This window comes from Plecotus auritus (genome assembly GCF_963455305.1).
Source record: "Plecotus auritus genome assembly, chromosome: 3".
NCBI classification, from domain to species: Eukaryota; Metazoa; Chordata; class Mammalia; order Chiroptera; family Vespertilionidae; genus Plecotus; species Plecotus auritus.
In genome coordinates, this window is record NC_137772.1 from 129,907,488 (window position 1) to 129,922,566 (window position 15,079).

At 45.9% G+C, this 15,079-nt stretch overlaps 1 protein-coding gene across 1 annotated transcript in view; it reads right to left on the minus strand.

Moving 5' to 3' along the window:
- WNT5B (Wnt family member 5B) overlaps nucleotides 1-15,079 on the minus strand; it is a 78,693-nt gene that overhangs the window by 19,387 nt on the left and 44,227 nt on the right. Inside the window, exons 3-4 of the mRNA XM_080662915.1 lie at nucleotides 14,522-14,769; nucleotides 9,516-9,808 (exon numbers count right to left, since the gene is read on the minus strand). Of these exons, the coding sequence (XP_080519041.1) occupies nucleotides 9,516-9,808; nucleotides 14,522-14,769 (541 nt within the window). The remainder of the gene's footprint in view (nucleotides 1-9,515; nucleotides 9,809-14,521; nucleotides 14,770-15,079) is intronic.

Here is a 15,079-nt window from a genome sequence, read left to right on the forward strand (position 1 = left end):
AGCATTATCCTAATTCCAAAACCAGGCCAATAACATGCCAATATTCCTGATGAATATAGATGCTAAAATCTTCAACAAAATATTAGCAAATTGGATCCAACAATATATTAAGAAGATCATACACCGTGACCACGTGGGATTTATTCTGGGGATGCAAGGCTAGTACAATATTCACAAATCAATAAATGTGATATATCACATAAACAAATTGAAAGACAAAAATCACATGATCATATCAATAGACACATAAAAATCATTCGACAAAATCCAACACCCATTTTAAAAAATCTGTTTCTTTTTCTCTTCCTTTACTGAGTTCTTTTTTTTTTTCTTTTTAAAATAATTCTTTATTGTTGAAAGTATTCTATCTCATTTTTCAACGTCCTGTAGTTTTCTGAGTACAGGTCTTTTGCCTTCTTGGTTACGTTTATTCTTAAGCATCTTAATTTTTTGTTGAAATGCTAAATGGAACTGTTTAGTTTCTCGTTCTGAGAATTCATTATCCTATATAATAAAGAGCTAATATGCTAATTAGACCTAATAGCAGAATGACCATTCGGACAACCTTCTGGACGAAGCCAGGGCTGTGAGGGCCGGCCAAGGCTGTGAGGGGTCGCGAGGGCCAGCTGAGGCAGTCAGGGCTGCAAGGGCCAAGCCCCTTGCATGAATTTTGTGCATCGGGCCTCTAGTCTATATATATAGAAGCCTAAGCGGCCAAACGACCGGTCGCTATGACGTGCACTTATAACCAGGGGGCAGATGCTCAACACAGGAGCTGCCCCTGGTGATCAGTGTGTTCCCACAGCAGGAGTACTGTTCAGCTGACTGACGGGTGCCAGAAGCAGGGCTCATGGCTGGCCGCCGCAGCCCAGAGACTGCAGCAGAGCGGCAGTGAGCCTACCAAGCAGAGGCAGGCACAGCTGGGCTGGGATGAGGAGTGGCAGACAGGAGCGGCAGGTGGTGTTGGACTGCCAGTTTTGGCCCAATCCCCACAGGCTATGCCAAGGGACCCCACTGGTGCACAAATGTGTGCACCAGGCCTCTAGTTGTTTAACAACATGCTATTTAGCACTCATGTGTTTGAATGTTTTGAGGTGTTTTTATTGGAGTTGATTTCTAATTTCATTCCACTGTGATCTGAGAAGATGCTTGATATGATTTCAATCTTCTTGAACTTGTAGGGACTTGTTTTGTGTCTTAACCTGTGGTCTATCTTTGTGAATGATCCATGTGCACTTGAGAAGAATGTATATTCTGCAGCTTTGGGGTGAAATGTTCTATAAATGTCAATTAAGTCCATTTGATCCAGTGTGGCCTTTAGAGTCACTGTTTCCTTGTTAATTTTTTGTCTGGAAGATCTATCCAGTGGAAGTCAGTGGGTGTTAAAGTCCCCTACTATGACTGTATTGTTGTTGATCTCTCCCTTAAAGTCCTCTAGAAATATTTTGTTATATATTTAGGTGCTCCTGTACTGGGTGCATATATGTTTACCAGGGTTATATCCTCTTGTTGGATTGATCCCTTTAGTATAATGTAGTGACCTTTGTTGTCTCCGGTGATGGCCTTCATTTTGAAGTCTATATTATTGGATATGTGTATTGTTACCCCAGGCTTTTTTTCTTTTCCATTTGCATGGAAAAAATTTTTCCATCTCTTCACTCTCATCCTGTGTGAGTCTTTTGTTCTGAGGTGGGTCTCTTGTAGACAACATATAGTTGAGTCATGTTTTCATATCCATGCAGCTAGCCTTTGTCTTTTGATTGGAGCATTTAATCCATTTACACTTAGGGTTATTATTGAGAGGTACTTATTTTTGCTATTTTAATTCTGTATGCCTAGGTTTCTCTCTCTATTTCTCCTCCTCATTACAGCAGTCCCTTTAGCATTTCTTGTAATGCAGGCCTGGTGGTGATGTATTCCTTTAGCCTTTTCTTTTGTCTGGGAAGCTCTTTATTTGGCCGTCTATTTTGAATGATAGCCTTGCTGCATATAGTAATCTTGGTTTCAGATCCTTGCTTTCCATTAGCTTGAGGACTTCATGCCATTCCCTTCTGGCCTGTAGAGTTTCTGATGAGTAATCAGGTGTCAGCCTTATGGAAGCTTCTTTGTAGATAACGGTTTGCTTTTCTCTTGCTGCCTTTAAGATTCTCTCTTTGTCTTTAATTTTTGGCATTTTAACTATGTTGTTTCTGGGCATAGGCCTGTTTGGGTTCTTCTTGCTTGGAGTTCTCTGTATCTCCTGAACTTGTGTGGCTTTTTCCATTACCAGGTTAGGGAAATTTTCTGCCATTATTTCTTTAAACACTTTCTCTATCCCTTTCTCCCTTTCTGCTTCTTCTGGCACTCCTGCTTTTCAAATATTGTTATGTTTCACATTGTCCCACAGCTCCCTTAAGCTGTCCTCCTATTTTTAATTGTTTTTCTTTTTGATTCTCTGATTGAGTTCAACCCCATCTTCTAATTCACTGATTGGATCCTCAGCTTCCCCTAAGGGGAAGTCTCTTTGTCTACTCATTATTGATGCCTGTTTGTGTTTGTGACTATGTATTAGGTATATTTGCTCTCAGTCTCTAGTGCTGGATAGTGTGAAACATTGTTTCTTTCTAACTACATCAGGCAAAGACTCAAAGCCTCCTGAGACCACCTCTGTATTCAGAGTGATAGGATTTTTTCTTGAACTAGAGGTCTGGTGCATGAAATTGGTGCACTGGCGGGGGGGGGGGGGGTCCCTCAGCCCAGCCTGCACCCTCTCTAATGTGGGACTCCTTGGGGGATGGCTGACCGGGATGGGTCCTAAACCTTGTGACATCCCTCTCACAATCCCGGACTACTGGCTCCCAACTGCTCACCTGCCTGCCTGCCTGATCGCCCCTAACTGCTTCTGCCTGCCAGCCTGATCACCCCCTAACCACTCCCCTGCCAGCCTGATCAACGCCTAACTGCTCCCCTGCTGGCCCGATTGCCTCCAACTGCCCTCCCCTGCTGGCCCAGTCACCCCCAACTGCCTTCCCTTACAGGCCTGGTCCCCCCCGCAACTGCCCTCCCCTGCTGGCCCGGTCACCTCCAACTGCCCTCCCCTGCAGGCCTGGTTGCCCCGGTTGTCCCTAACTGCTCTCCCCTGCCAGCCCAGTCACCTCTAACTGCCCTCCCTCCCCCTTCAGGCCCAGTTGCCCCCAACTGCCCTCCCCTGCCAGCCTGGTCACCCCTAACTGCCCTCCCCTGCCAAGCCTGGTCACCCCTAACTGCCCTCCCCTGCCGACCTGGTCGTCCCAACTGCCCTCCCCTGCAGGCCTGGTCACCCCCAACTGCTCTCTCCTGCAGGCATGGTCATCCCCAACTGCCCTCCCCTGTAGGCCCGGTCACCCCTAACTGCCCTCTCCCCCCTTGCAGGCCCAGTTGCCCCCAAATGCCCTCCCCTGCTGGCCTGGTCGCCCCCAACTGCCCTCCCCTGCTGGCCTAATCACCCACAACTGCCCTCCCCTTCTGGCTATCTTGTGGTGGCCATCTTTTGACCACATGGGTGTGGCCATCTTGTGTGAGGGTGTGACAGTCAATTTGCATGTCACCTCTTACCTCTTTATTATATAGGATTGCCTGCAGGCAATTGTCCCCAGGTGTGTTAAGTTTTTTGCAACAGTGTGGGGTAATTCTGCCTGAAGGCTTGTTGTTATTCTCAGTCTCTTATTGGGCCTCAGAAACTCTGCACCATGGGGCAAGGTGTTTTCCAATAGGGTGTGTCATCTGTCTTCCCCCCAGGCAAAGATGCCTGTAGAGCTAATGCCTATGTGAGAAAAATGTCCTCCACAGTGTGAGGGAATGACTCAGCACAGGAAACCGGGGTGTCTGCCTTTTGAGCTCTAACTGGTGAGTCCCTGGTCCTGGCTTCTGCTCACACAGCTCCAGTCTCCTCTGCCAGAGCACAAGGTGAGTGGCTCCTCAGTGAATTTTGTGCATTGGCGCTTTAAGAGGGTGCCTGCATTTCCAGCCATCTCTCCTTGGCAGGCAGCAACCCTGCTTCTTTTCTACAACCAGATTTTATGTCAGTACCCTTCTCAGTTCTGGTGCTCTCTGCTGGGGGGCCCAGCTTGGGATTTAGACCCCAGAGTTCTCAGTGGCAACCCCCACAGCTGAGATCTCTCTCCAGGACTTCAGTTGCTGTCTGTGAAAGCCCGGCCAGCCCTTTCACACCTCACTCCTACCAGTCTCTATGCAGTCTCCACTTTCTGTCCTGGGTTGTCTGGGTTCTCTCCAGCGAGTCTTCTATTGATTATTCAGGAAGTTTTCCTGCATTTTAGTTGTAACTCCAGTTTGGTTTTTGGAGCATGTCTGTGTAGCATCCACTTACTCCACCGCCATTTTTTATCTCACAACACCCATTCTTGATAAAAACTTTCAGCAAAGTGGAATAGAGAGTGTATATCTCAATATGATAAAGGCCAAATATGACAAACCTACAGCGAACATCATACTCAATGGGCAAAAACTGAAACCATTTCCCCTAAGAACAGGAATAAGAGAGGATGTCTGCTTTCACCGCTCCTATTCAACATAGTACCGGAAGTCCTAGCCACAGCAAACAGAGAGGAAGCAGAAATAAAAGGCATCCAAATAGGAAAGGAGGAAATAAAACGCTCATTATTCACGGATGACATGATATTGGACACAGAAACCCTAACGTCTCCACCAAAAAAACTACTGGATTCAATAAATGAATTTGGCAATGTAGCAGCATACAAAATCAGCACCCAAAAATCAATGGCTTTTTATGCACCAATAATGAATTCTCAGAAAGAGAAACTAAACAAACAATCCCATTTCCCATTGCAACAAAAACAATAAAAAAATCAAGATACTTAGTAATAAACTTAACCAAGGAGGTAAAAGACTTGTAGTCAGAAACTACAGGACATTGAAAAAAGAGATAGAGAAAGATATAAACAAGTGAAAAAATATACTATGTTCATGGATTGGTAGAATTAACATTATTAAAATGTCCATTCTACTCAAGGCAAGCTGCAGACTCAATGCAATACCTATTAAAATACCAATAGCATATTTCACAGATCTAGAAAAAATACTCCAAAAATTTATGTAGAACCAAAAAAGACCTTGAATAGCTGCAGCAATCTTGAGAAAGAAGAACAAAGTTGGAGGAGTCACAATACCAGATTTCAAGTTATGCTACAAAGCCACCATAATCAAAACAGCCTGGTACTGGCACAAGAACAGGCATATAGATCAATGGAATAGAACAGAGACTCCAGAAATTGACCCAAGCTGTTATGCTCAATTAATATTTGACAAAGGAGGCAAGAACATAGATTGGAGTTAATACAGTCTCTTCAATAAATGGTGTTTGCAAAATTGAACAGATACATGCAACAACAACAAAAAAATGAAACTAGACCACCAACTTACACCAAGAATAAACTCAAAATGGATAAGACACTTAAATGTAAATCGTGAAACCATGAGATTCCTAGAAGAAACCATAGGCTGAAAAATCTCAGACATCTCTTGTAGCAATATGTTTATGGAAACATCTTCTAGGGCAAAGGAAACTAAGGAGAAAATAAATAAATGGGACCACATCAAAATAAAAAGCTTCTGCACAGCAAAGGAATCCATCAACAAAACGAAATGGGAGCCCACTGTATTGGAGAACATATTTGGCAATGATAAATCTGATAAAGGGATAATATTCCAAATATATAAGGAACTCATACAACTTAACAAAAGGAAGACAAACAATCCAATTAAAAAATGGGCAAAGGACCTAAATACCGTAGACACCTCTCCAAAGAGGACATACAGATGGCCAAGAGACACATGAAAAAATGCTCTTAGTCACTGATTATTAGAAAGATGCAAATTAAAACGACAATGAGGTATCACCTCACACCTGTTAGAATGGCTATCATCAACAAATCAACATATGACAAGTGCTGGTGAGGATGTGGAGAAAAGGGAACCCTAGTACACTGCTGGTGGGAATGCAGACTGGTGCAACCATTATGGAAAACATTATGGAGCTTCCTCAAAAAATTAAATATGGAACTGTCATTTGACCCAGTGATCCCACTTCTAGGAATATATCCTGAGAAACCTGAAACATCATCAATCAGAAAGAATGTATGCACCCCTATGTTCATAGCTGCACAATTTATAATAGCTAAGATCCGGAAACAGCCCAAGTGCCCATCAGTAGACAAGTGGATAAAAAAGCTGTGGAACATTTATACCATAGGATACTATGCAGCAATAAAAAAGAACAATCTCTTACCCTTTGAGACAGCATGGAGGGACTGGGAGAGTATCATGCTAAGTGAAATAAGTCAGTCAGAGAAAGATAAATATCACATGTTGTCACTCATATGTGGAATCTAAGTAACAAAATAAACTGATGAACAGAGTGGATCCAGAAACATGGAAGCATGGAACAGAGTGGGGAATCTCAGAGGGAAGGTGGGGGAGGTAATAAACCAAACACCTTGTATACATATATGCATAACACATGGACACAGACAATAGGGTGGTGAAGGCCTGGGGTAGAGGGCGGGGGCAGGCTGGAGAGGGTCAATGGGCAAAAAAGGGGGACATAAGTAATACTTTCAACAATAAAGATTAAAAAAAAACAACACCTCATCGCCACTGATTACCAGAGGGAAATGGGCATGGGAGAAGGTAGAAGAGGGTAAAGAGGGCATGAATAGTGATGGAAGGAGACTTGACTTTGGGTGGTGAACACACAATGAAATATACAGATGATGTATTATAGAATTGTACACCTGAAACCTATATCATTTTATTAACCAATGTCATCCCAATAAATTCAACTAAAAGAGAAAAAAGAATTCCCAACCTGGAGCAGATAGAGGCAAAGGGAGAGATAAAGCGCTATAAAAAAGGTGTAGAAGTGGAGGAAGGGGGGCCAAAGACAGGGAGACAGACAGGGGAAGGTGTGTAAGTGACTGCAGATGAGGCAGATGGAAGGGAAGGGGCTGCCAAGATAAGGGCCCAGTACAAACAAACAGACAATTAAGGGCAATAAAATGAGGAGCCAGCAGAAGTGGGGTCAAGACTGTGACTGAAATGGGGCCCAGATTAGGATGAATGCCTAGTCACCTCCACATCCATCACAATGCCCCAGGGACAGCTCAGAGCAGAGACAGGAAACAGCCCTCCATGAATTTGACCCCTTGCTAGGAAGCAATATGGGAACTTTCATCTGCATATTCACATGTGCATACCTGGTGATCCCTGTCCTCAGAAACCTACAGGCCATGAGATGAGGTAGAGAATGCCATACCCCAGGAAAAGTACAAATGCTATAATGCAGTTCTGATGCAGAGACTACTATCTGAGATCCTGACAAATGGATTAAATTTGGGCATTTGAGAGATAAAGTGAAGATCTTAACCTTTCCACCATCTCTCTCCAGTAGTGGTTAAACGCGCAAGGACTGCCTAACAGACTGCTGAACAGAAAGGAAGTCCTGGAGACAGAGACAACCCCACAGATGCCTGCAGAGTGGATGGTCACCTAAGACAGTTCTGGTCTCTCTGACCCAGATTATACCGTAACAACCACAGTTCAGAGTATTGATCACGACCTCTCACACCACCATGGATCAATGCCACCACTCATACACCCACATGTGGCTAAAGAAAATTGGCCTCGGGATATGCAATATATAAGCAAGACACAGGCAAGTGGCCAATTCTAATTTCTATGTGATGTCACACTATTGGTGATGCTAAGTCTACACAAGTGTACCATGTGCTACCAAGCCAACATCACAAGATCCCGATTCATGTAAAACACATTCCCAATCCCATTTACTCCCATGAAACATGACTTATTTTTTAATTGATATATAAACACATTTTTAGAAATATATTCATATCCTGTTACCCAATCATCAATTAACCAACATTAAATTTCTGTATTTATTTCTTCTCAAGAAACCTCTTCTCTCTTTATTGTTGTTGTTGCTGCTGTTAAATGTATTTTTACTGATTTCAGAGTGGAAGGGAGAGAGAGATGGAAACATCAATGATGAGAGAGAATAATTGATGGCTGCCTCCTGCACACCTCCTACTGAGAATGGAGCCCGCAACCCAGGCATGTGCCCTAACCGGGAATCAAACAGCTACCTCCTGGTTCATAGGTTGATGCTCAACCACCTAGCCACACCGGCCAGGCCTCTGGTCTCATTTTTCAATTATCTTGTCTCTGCTCTAACTAAAGTCCCTGGCCTGGACTCGGAGTCAGCCGACTTGACACAGACCTGAGTGTGGCCAACACTCCCAGAAAGAAGTCTGTGAGAGGTCTGTGGCCCCCTGCCCCTCTGTCAGAAGAGTGTCCCACCACCAGCACTCAGACCTCTCTACAGGGAAACCTGCGTGCAAGTCCACACTCCTCCCACAATGGCTATATTGGGAGAGCCCCCAGTTTCCTGGGGCAGGGGCCTCACAGCACAGCACAGGAAAGAGGAGTCCAGAGCATGTGCCCAAAGGTGGGGTGTTTATGAACAAGGTACAGGCAGAGCAGGCATGGACTCCCAGAACACCATAAAGGCAGTCTAATGCTGTGGCCCAGTTAGGCTCTGCACATACAATAAAGCAAGCTCACCTCTAAACCTCCAGTTCAGTTTCTACTGAAAGTGAGGCTCAGAGAACGTCATATCTTACAAGTGATTGGTGAGACTATCTGCTTGAGCCTTCAAAGAACGGTTTGTCCTTCACACTTCCACTTACGTGTAAAACTCCCATCACACAAGTGTTTGCCATTAGACCTAATGAGCTTTTGGACTGGGTTTCTGGATTGTATGATGGCAGCTCTTAAGTCAGCTCTCTTTTACCTAAATCTTTAAGAAATCATAAACCCTAGCCCTGGCCAGTGTGACTCAGTTGGTTCAAGTGTGGTCATGTGCACCAAAGGGTGGTGAGTTCAATTCCCAGTTGGGGCACATACCCAGGTTTCGGGCTCAATCCCCTATTGGGACGTGTGTGGGAAGCAGCTGATCAGTGTTTCTCTCTCACATTTCTCTCTTGCTCTCTTTCTCTCTCTCTCTTTCCCTTTCTCTCTCAAAAAAAAAAAAAAATCAATAAAATTAGAAAATCATAAACCCTAGACTAAGTCTAACAGCCTAAACTTCCATTCATCCTATCTGTTCAAATTACAAGAGGGCCAGTCAAGACAAGAACTCCATTCCTTATGTCTGAAATTCTGATCATAAGATTGCAACTAAGCCCTATAGGGACAGATGTACTGTGGAGAAATAAGTAAGGTTAAAAAAATGACAAGTGCACGTGCCCGTTGGGCAATGGACCCTGTTGAAAGGGATTAGTTGAATAATGTGGGCATCTAGGTTGGCAGTTGTAAGAATCTCCCTAAGCAGGCCAACCCCTTCTTCCATGGCCAGGTCACATCTCAGAGCTCAGCCCAGGGACAGCCCAGTTGGTCTGCGGTGTGTGGGGAGGGGTGGGGATGGGGGACGAGGTCCAGCTCACCCTTCGACCCGCCTCGTTGTTCTGCAGGTTCATAAGCACCCGGCCCTGCTCCTCCGATCCCTTGGCAAAGTTCTTCTCCCGCTCCCGGGCATCCACAAACTCCTTAGCAAACCGGTAGCCGTACTCCACGTTGTCCCCACAGCCGCCCCACAGCCAGTCCCGGGGAAGGTCCTTGGGCCTCGCTGTCCTGCTGCAGCCACATGTGGACAGCTCACCCTCTCGGCAGGCCCTGCTGATGGCGTTCACCACCCCCGCGGCACTCACAGCATAGGTGAAGGCCGTCTCCCGGCTCCCTGCAAGACAAGGCAAGATGGGGGCGAAGGAGGTCAACTCTCTAGTGGAGGCTTCCTCCCCTCTGCCTCCTCCAAACCCATGCCGCCACAGCCGCAGCCATAACACTCCCAGGAGTGGCCTTTCAGTTCGCATGACTTCAATGGTTTGAAACTTCTCTTGATATTGAGCTGAACTTTACCTACTCTGCCCTACGATATACCAAACAGAGTGACTCCCCCACATCCATTTCAGAAGCTTAGATGACCAGTAGATTCCTAGGAGGCAGACCTCAACGCAGGAGAGAGTGGACACTGAGGAATTTAGGAAACACCTGAGACCAAGAGAATGAGACTGAATAGAAATCATGGGACTAAGAACAGGACTCGATTCTCACAAAAATCTCTCCCTTACAGATGGCAATTTTTCACTCTATGAGCCACACTTCTGTCTTTTTATTGCTACCATTATCTAGCTAGACAGAGGCAGAGAGCAGGAGGAGAAAGTGAACTGGAATTACAACACCCAGAACTACCCAAGCTGTCTCCGGGTCTTCCGCAGGGTCCACACTGCCTCCCAACTCCCAAGCACTGGGAACCACATCTGTGGGACCTCAGCAGGTCTCTTCAAATACCCGGATCATTTCTAGTAGAAAAGCCGGTGTGTGTTCCTCCATTGCTGTAGTGAACCACTTGAAAACTCACATGATATATGCTCTAATTCAATAAAAATGTTTACAAAAAAATAATACTCAGCCACCAGGGAAATGCAAATCAAAATCACAATGAGACACCACTTCACACACATGAGTATGGATGGCTATCATCAAAATGACAGCTAAAAAGTTGGGGGGAATATAGAAAAATGGGAACCCTCATGTACTGCTGGTGGGAATGTTCAATGGTACAGCTGCTTTGGAAACAGTCTGGCAGCTCCTCAAACATAGAATTACCACATGACCCCGCAATTCCATTCCTAAAATATATCCAAGATAAAGGAAAACATCTGTCTACATAAAAACTTCTACATGAATGTTCATTGTAACATTATTCATAAAAGCCAAAATGTTAAAAAACTCACATTGTACATCAGCAGGTATGTGGTAAACAAAAGGTGGTCTTATCCGTACCATGGGATGTTAGTTAGCCATGAAACGTAATAAAGTACAGTCCTGGCCGGTGTGCCTCAGCTGGATGAGTGTCATCCCATGCACCAAAGGGTTGCCAGTTCGATTCCTGGTCAGGGCACGTGACCCGGTTGTGGGTTTAATACCTGGCTGTAGGTTCAATCCCCGGTTGGGGTGCATACGGAAGGCAACCCATTGAAATTTCTCTCTCACATCGATGTTTCTCTCTCTCTCCCTTTTTCTTTCTCTAAAAATCAACAAAAACATATTTTAAAAACATATTGTATTAAAAAATTAAGTACAGGTAGAACATGGATGAACCTTGAAATTATTATGCTAAGTGATCACTCAGCATTTTGTGTCTATACTGCACCTCATATAAAAGGCCACATATGATCCCATTTATATGAAATGTTCATAATATGAAAATTCATAAAGACAGAAAGATTAGTGGTTACCTAGGGTTTGGGGAGAAGGGGAGAGAAATGAAGAGTGATCTCTAATGGGTATGCAATTTCTTTATAGGGTTCTGGAATTAGATAGTAGTGCTCATTGCACAATCTTGTGAATATACACTGAACTGTATATTACTTTATATTTCAATAAAGAAATAAGAAATAACATTCATATGAACTCAGTAATGGAAGGAAGAGAGTGGCTTTTAGCGGGAAACTGAGATTCAATCCTGATCTCAGCTATTAAACCAGACAGAATTTCTGCTCTCCACGGTCAGAAGAAGACATACCACAATTCTGTCTTGGCAGGCGGAGAGGGAAGCAGTCTGTAATTAGTAGGTAGAGTGATCTCCACCTTACCCTACGTTTGGATTATCTAGGCATAACACAGTGAAGTTTGCAACCAGACCACACGGGAAAATCAGTTTTTCTCAATTAACCAGGGGCCAGCTTCTGGTCAGGAGTAGCCCAAGTGGACTAGGAGTAGCCCAAGAAAACCCAGGGATGTAGGAAGTCACACCCATGACTCAGCGATCGGGCTTAACATCTGAATCAGCGCTGAACCACTGCCAGAGACCAGGGCCAATCCGGTCTGGGGGAGTCAGACTATGAGCCTGAGCTCCCAGGATGTAAGAGGCTCTTAGGCAGGAGGGAGTCATGCCTGAGAAGTCTTCCCAGAATGGGGCGTCTTCCCCTGACCTGGCTCCTGGGGCAGGAAGGAGCCTCTGAAGCTGCAGTCCAGAGCCACATTCCACCCAGTGTGAGCATTCTTTCTATAGCATTCCTCAGAGAAGTGGGTTGGGTTCTCAAGGCAACCAACCCATTCCCCCTTCTGTAGTGACTCTAATCACCAGAGCATTCTTATATTAAGCTGAAATAGGCTTCCCTAGAACTTCTGCCTGCTGGAGAGGCACCATCTAATCCCTTTTCCATATGACAGCCCTTCAGTATTTGAAAACAACTAAGATGCCTTTTATTCGTTCTCTTTTCCAAGCTACATATGTCTGATTTCTTCTTCCATTCTTTAGCAAACATGTTTTTTAGAGCTGAGTCACCCCTCTCAGAATTGCCTTTTAAAATAGGGTACCTGAGGCTGAGCGTGATATCGCAGGCACTACGCACTCTGAGGGTCCTCGCCCATCAGCATGGCTTGGGACCCTAACCTGTCCTGGGTGAAATAGCTGTCTCGTGCAGTCATTCTGCCTCTTTGGGCTGGGGCTTCATTGGGCCTGAGTGCAGTGGCTCTGCCTTCATGGGCAGCATGTGGGTCTCGGGTAAGCTTGGTAAGTAAGGCTTCTAGTGCTCTTCTCAGACAGCGAGAATGGGTAAGTGTGGGCGAAGGGTGCCTATATATGAAACAATTCAGAGTGGAAACTCAAATCCTATCAAGGAAAAAGACTGTTAAACCAGCAGCTACTAAAAAGACCTTCCTAGTAGGACGACAGGAGCCAGGAGGATAATATTACGCCCTCTCTGTTCCAACTGTCAGGAAGGCACCTCCATGCTCCTCTCGGTGAACGGCCAAAGGCTCCCCCTGAGCTGCTCTGTAGCCGCTTCAAAGAAGGAAGGGATCTTGGGAAGTCACACACAAGCCAGCAGTGAGAGGACTCACCAGGGGAGGAATGGAGGACAGCTTCCCTGGGAAGTTACAAAAAGGAATGGTGAAAATAAAGCAGACAGATAGGGTCTGCTTTCACAAGCCATCCCACCATGCAAACCTGTACCCAGCAGAGTTTCTACTCCTGCCAACACTTCTCTTTCTAAAGTAAAAAAGTAAAGCCTCACTTTTTGGCCTTCACTCAAACAAAACAACACATGGAAAGGATCTGGCCAACATCAGGCATACATTAGGTTATTCCCTTAAAGTGATTAGGGGGTGCCTCTCTCTATGCTCGGGCCATCCTTGTGCCCTCACCGGAAACCCAGGACAGAGGGTGCTGCTGATCAAGATCTTTACTAGGAAGAAGGGACAGATACTAAGTATATTTGAGAAGAATTGATAAATTATCACCAAATCGCACTTAACCCTCAAGTCCATTCTTTTGGGAAAGTTGCCCAGTAAGACTGTCATGAGAACATGAGCATCCTTTTGTGAATCTCGAGTTGACACTGAAGGAAGAGAGAAGTAAGGTTCAAAGTGTACTTTCTCCTGGTCCTTACTTCTCAATATGTGGTAGGGGAGGGAGAGGAAAGAGGTCAAGCCGGGGGTGGGGGGGGGGCGGGGGGCGCGGGCGGGGGGGGGGGCTGCCAAGTATAGAGGGGAACGGAATCTCAACTCCCTAACTCCCTGTTGCTAAAATCATTCTTTGGGAAAACTGCAGCCTTGGGTAACTCCAGAATGTCTTTTGAGGGGAAGCTGTTCTGAGAGAATGTGAGATAGGGACTTCAGTACTCTAACACCTTCCTTTTATGGCCCTGGGGATAAGACCCAGTAGAATAAGGCCGGATTTCTCAATTTCTTGCCAGGGAGAGGAGAATTGCATTTCAAAAGGACCTAAAACAATTAGACCCCAGATCACACCTCCATCTAAGCAATAGGGCAGTGAAAGAATCCTAGACCAGGAGTGGGAGAGGGGAGAGAGCTGGAATCTGGGGAGAGTGGCCCTCTCATCTTTCTTCTTCAGTCTGTCCCCTGCCCCCACTTTCACACACACCCCCGCCCTTTCAGTGAAAAAGCCAGGACTGGATCTGGGTTGGATTAATGACAGCTATCACCAATTTGGCCCAAAGTTTCTATCTCTCTCAGGGTCCAAGTGAAAGAGGCAAAAAGCTTACAGACATTCAGGGCAAGGCTCTCAAAGGAGGCCCTTGTGCTGTGTGAGACAAAGGGCACTGGTGGTGGGCGGCTTCCCAATTCTCTCTAACTCAACTCAGATGCTCTGAGCCCTTCCCAGAGTGAGTCACACTGGCTGCCCAGACAGGGCGAAGCTGGAAGAGAGGGTTAGCCGAGCACTGAGCTGTGTGGCTAACATCCTCTGAGACGCCGCTGTCTGCATGCATCTCCCCTCCCCTCGCCTCGCAGGCCAATTCCAAGCCACGAGAAAACCCAGTTAGACACTCAAGTGGGCTCTCTCTGCCTGTCCTGGGAGAGCATGCTTGCACCCAGGCCAGGTGAGCACAGCTCCTTCAGCCAAGCCATGTCTCTGGCTACTTACCTATCTGCATGACCCTCCCAAAGACAGAGGTGTCGTCCACGGTGCTGCAGTTCCACCGCCTCTGCCGGAACTGGTGCTGGCACTCCTTGATGCCCATCTTGGCTCCCTCCCCTATGTAGGCCATGTGCTCCTGGTACAACTGGCACAGCTTTCTCTGGCCCGGGGAGAGCCCCGGAAGCTGGCTGCACACAGGCTGGGCACCGATGATGAACATCTCAGGTCTCTGCACCGGGTTCATAGCTAACGACCTACAGCAGCGATTCAGAAAGGGGAAAGGGGTGAGCACATGCCTGTGTGCAGCAGTAAGTCATTCATCCAACACATTTATTGAGTGCTTTCTGTGAGTAAGACTGTGCAATGAGGGCTGGGAAAAGAAAATTGGGGAGCCCTGGACAATGTGGCTCGATGGTTGGACTGTCATCCGGTACTGTAAGGCCATGGGTTCAATTCCCGTCAGGACACATACCTACGTTATGGGTTCGATCCCTGGTCAGGGTGCCTACAAGAGGCAACAGATTGACATGTCTCTCTCACGTCAATGTCTCTCTTTCTCCCTCG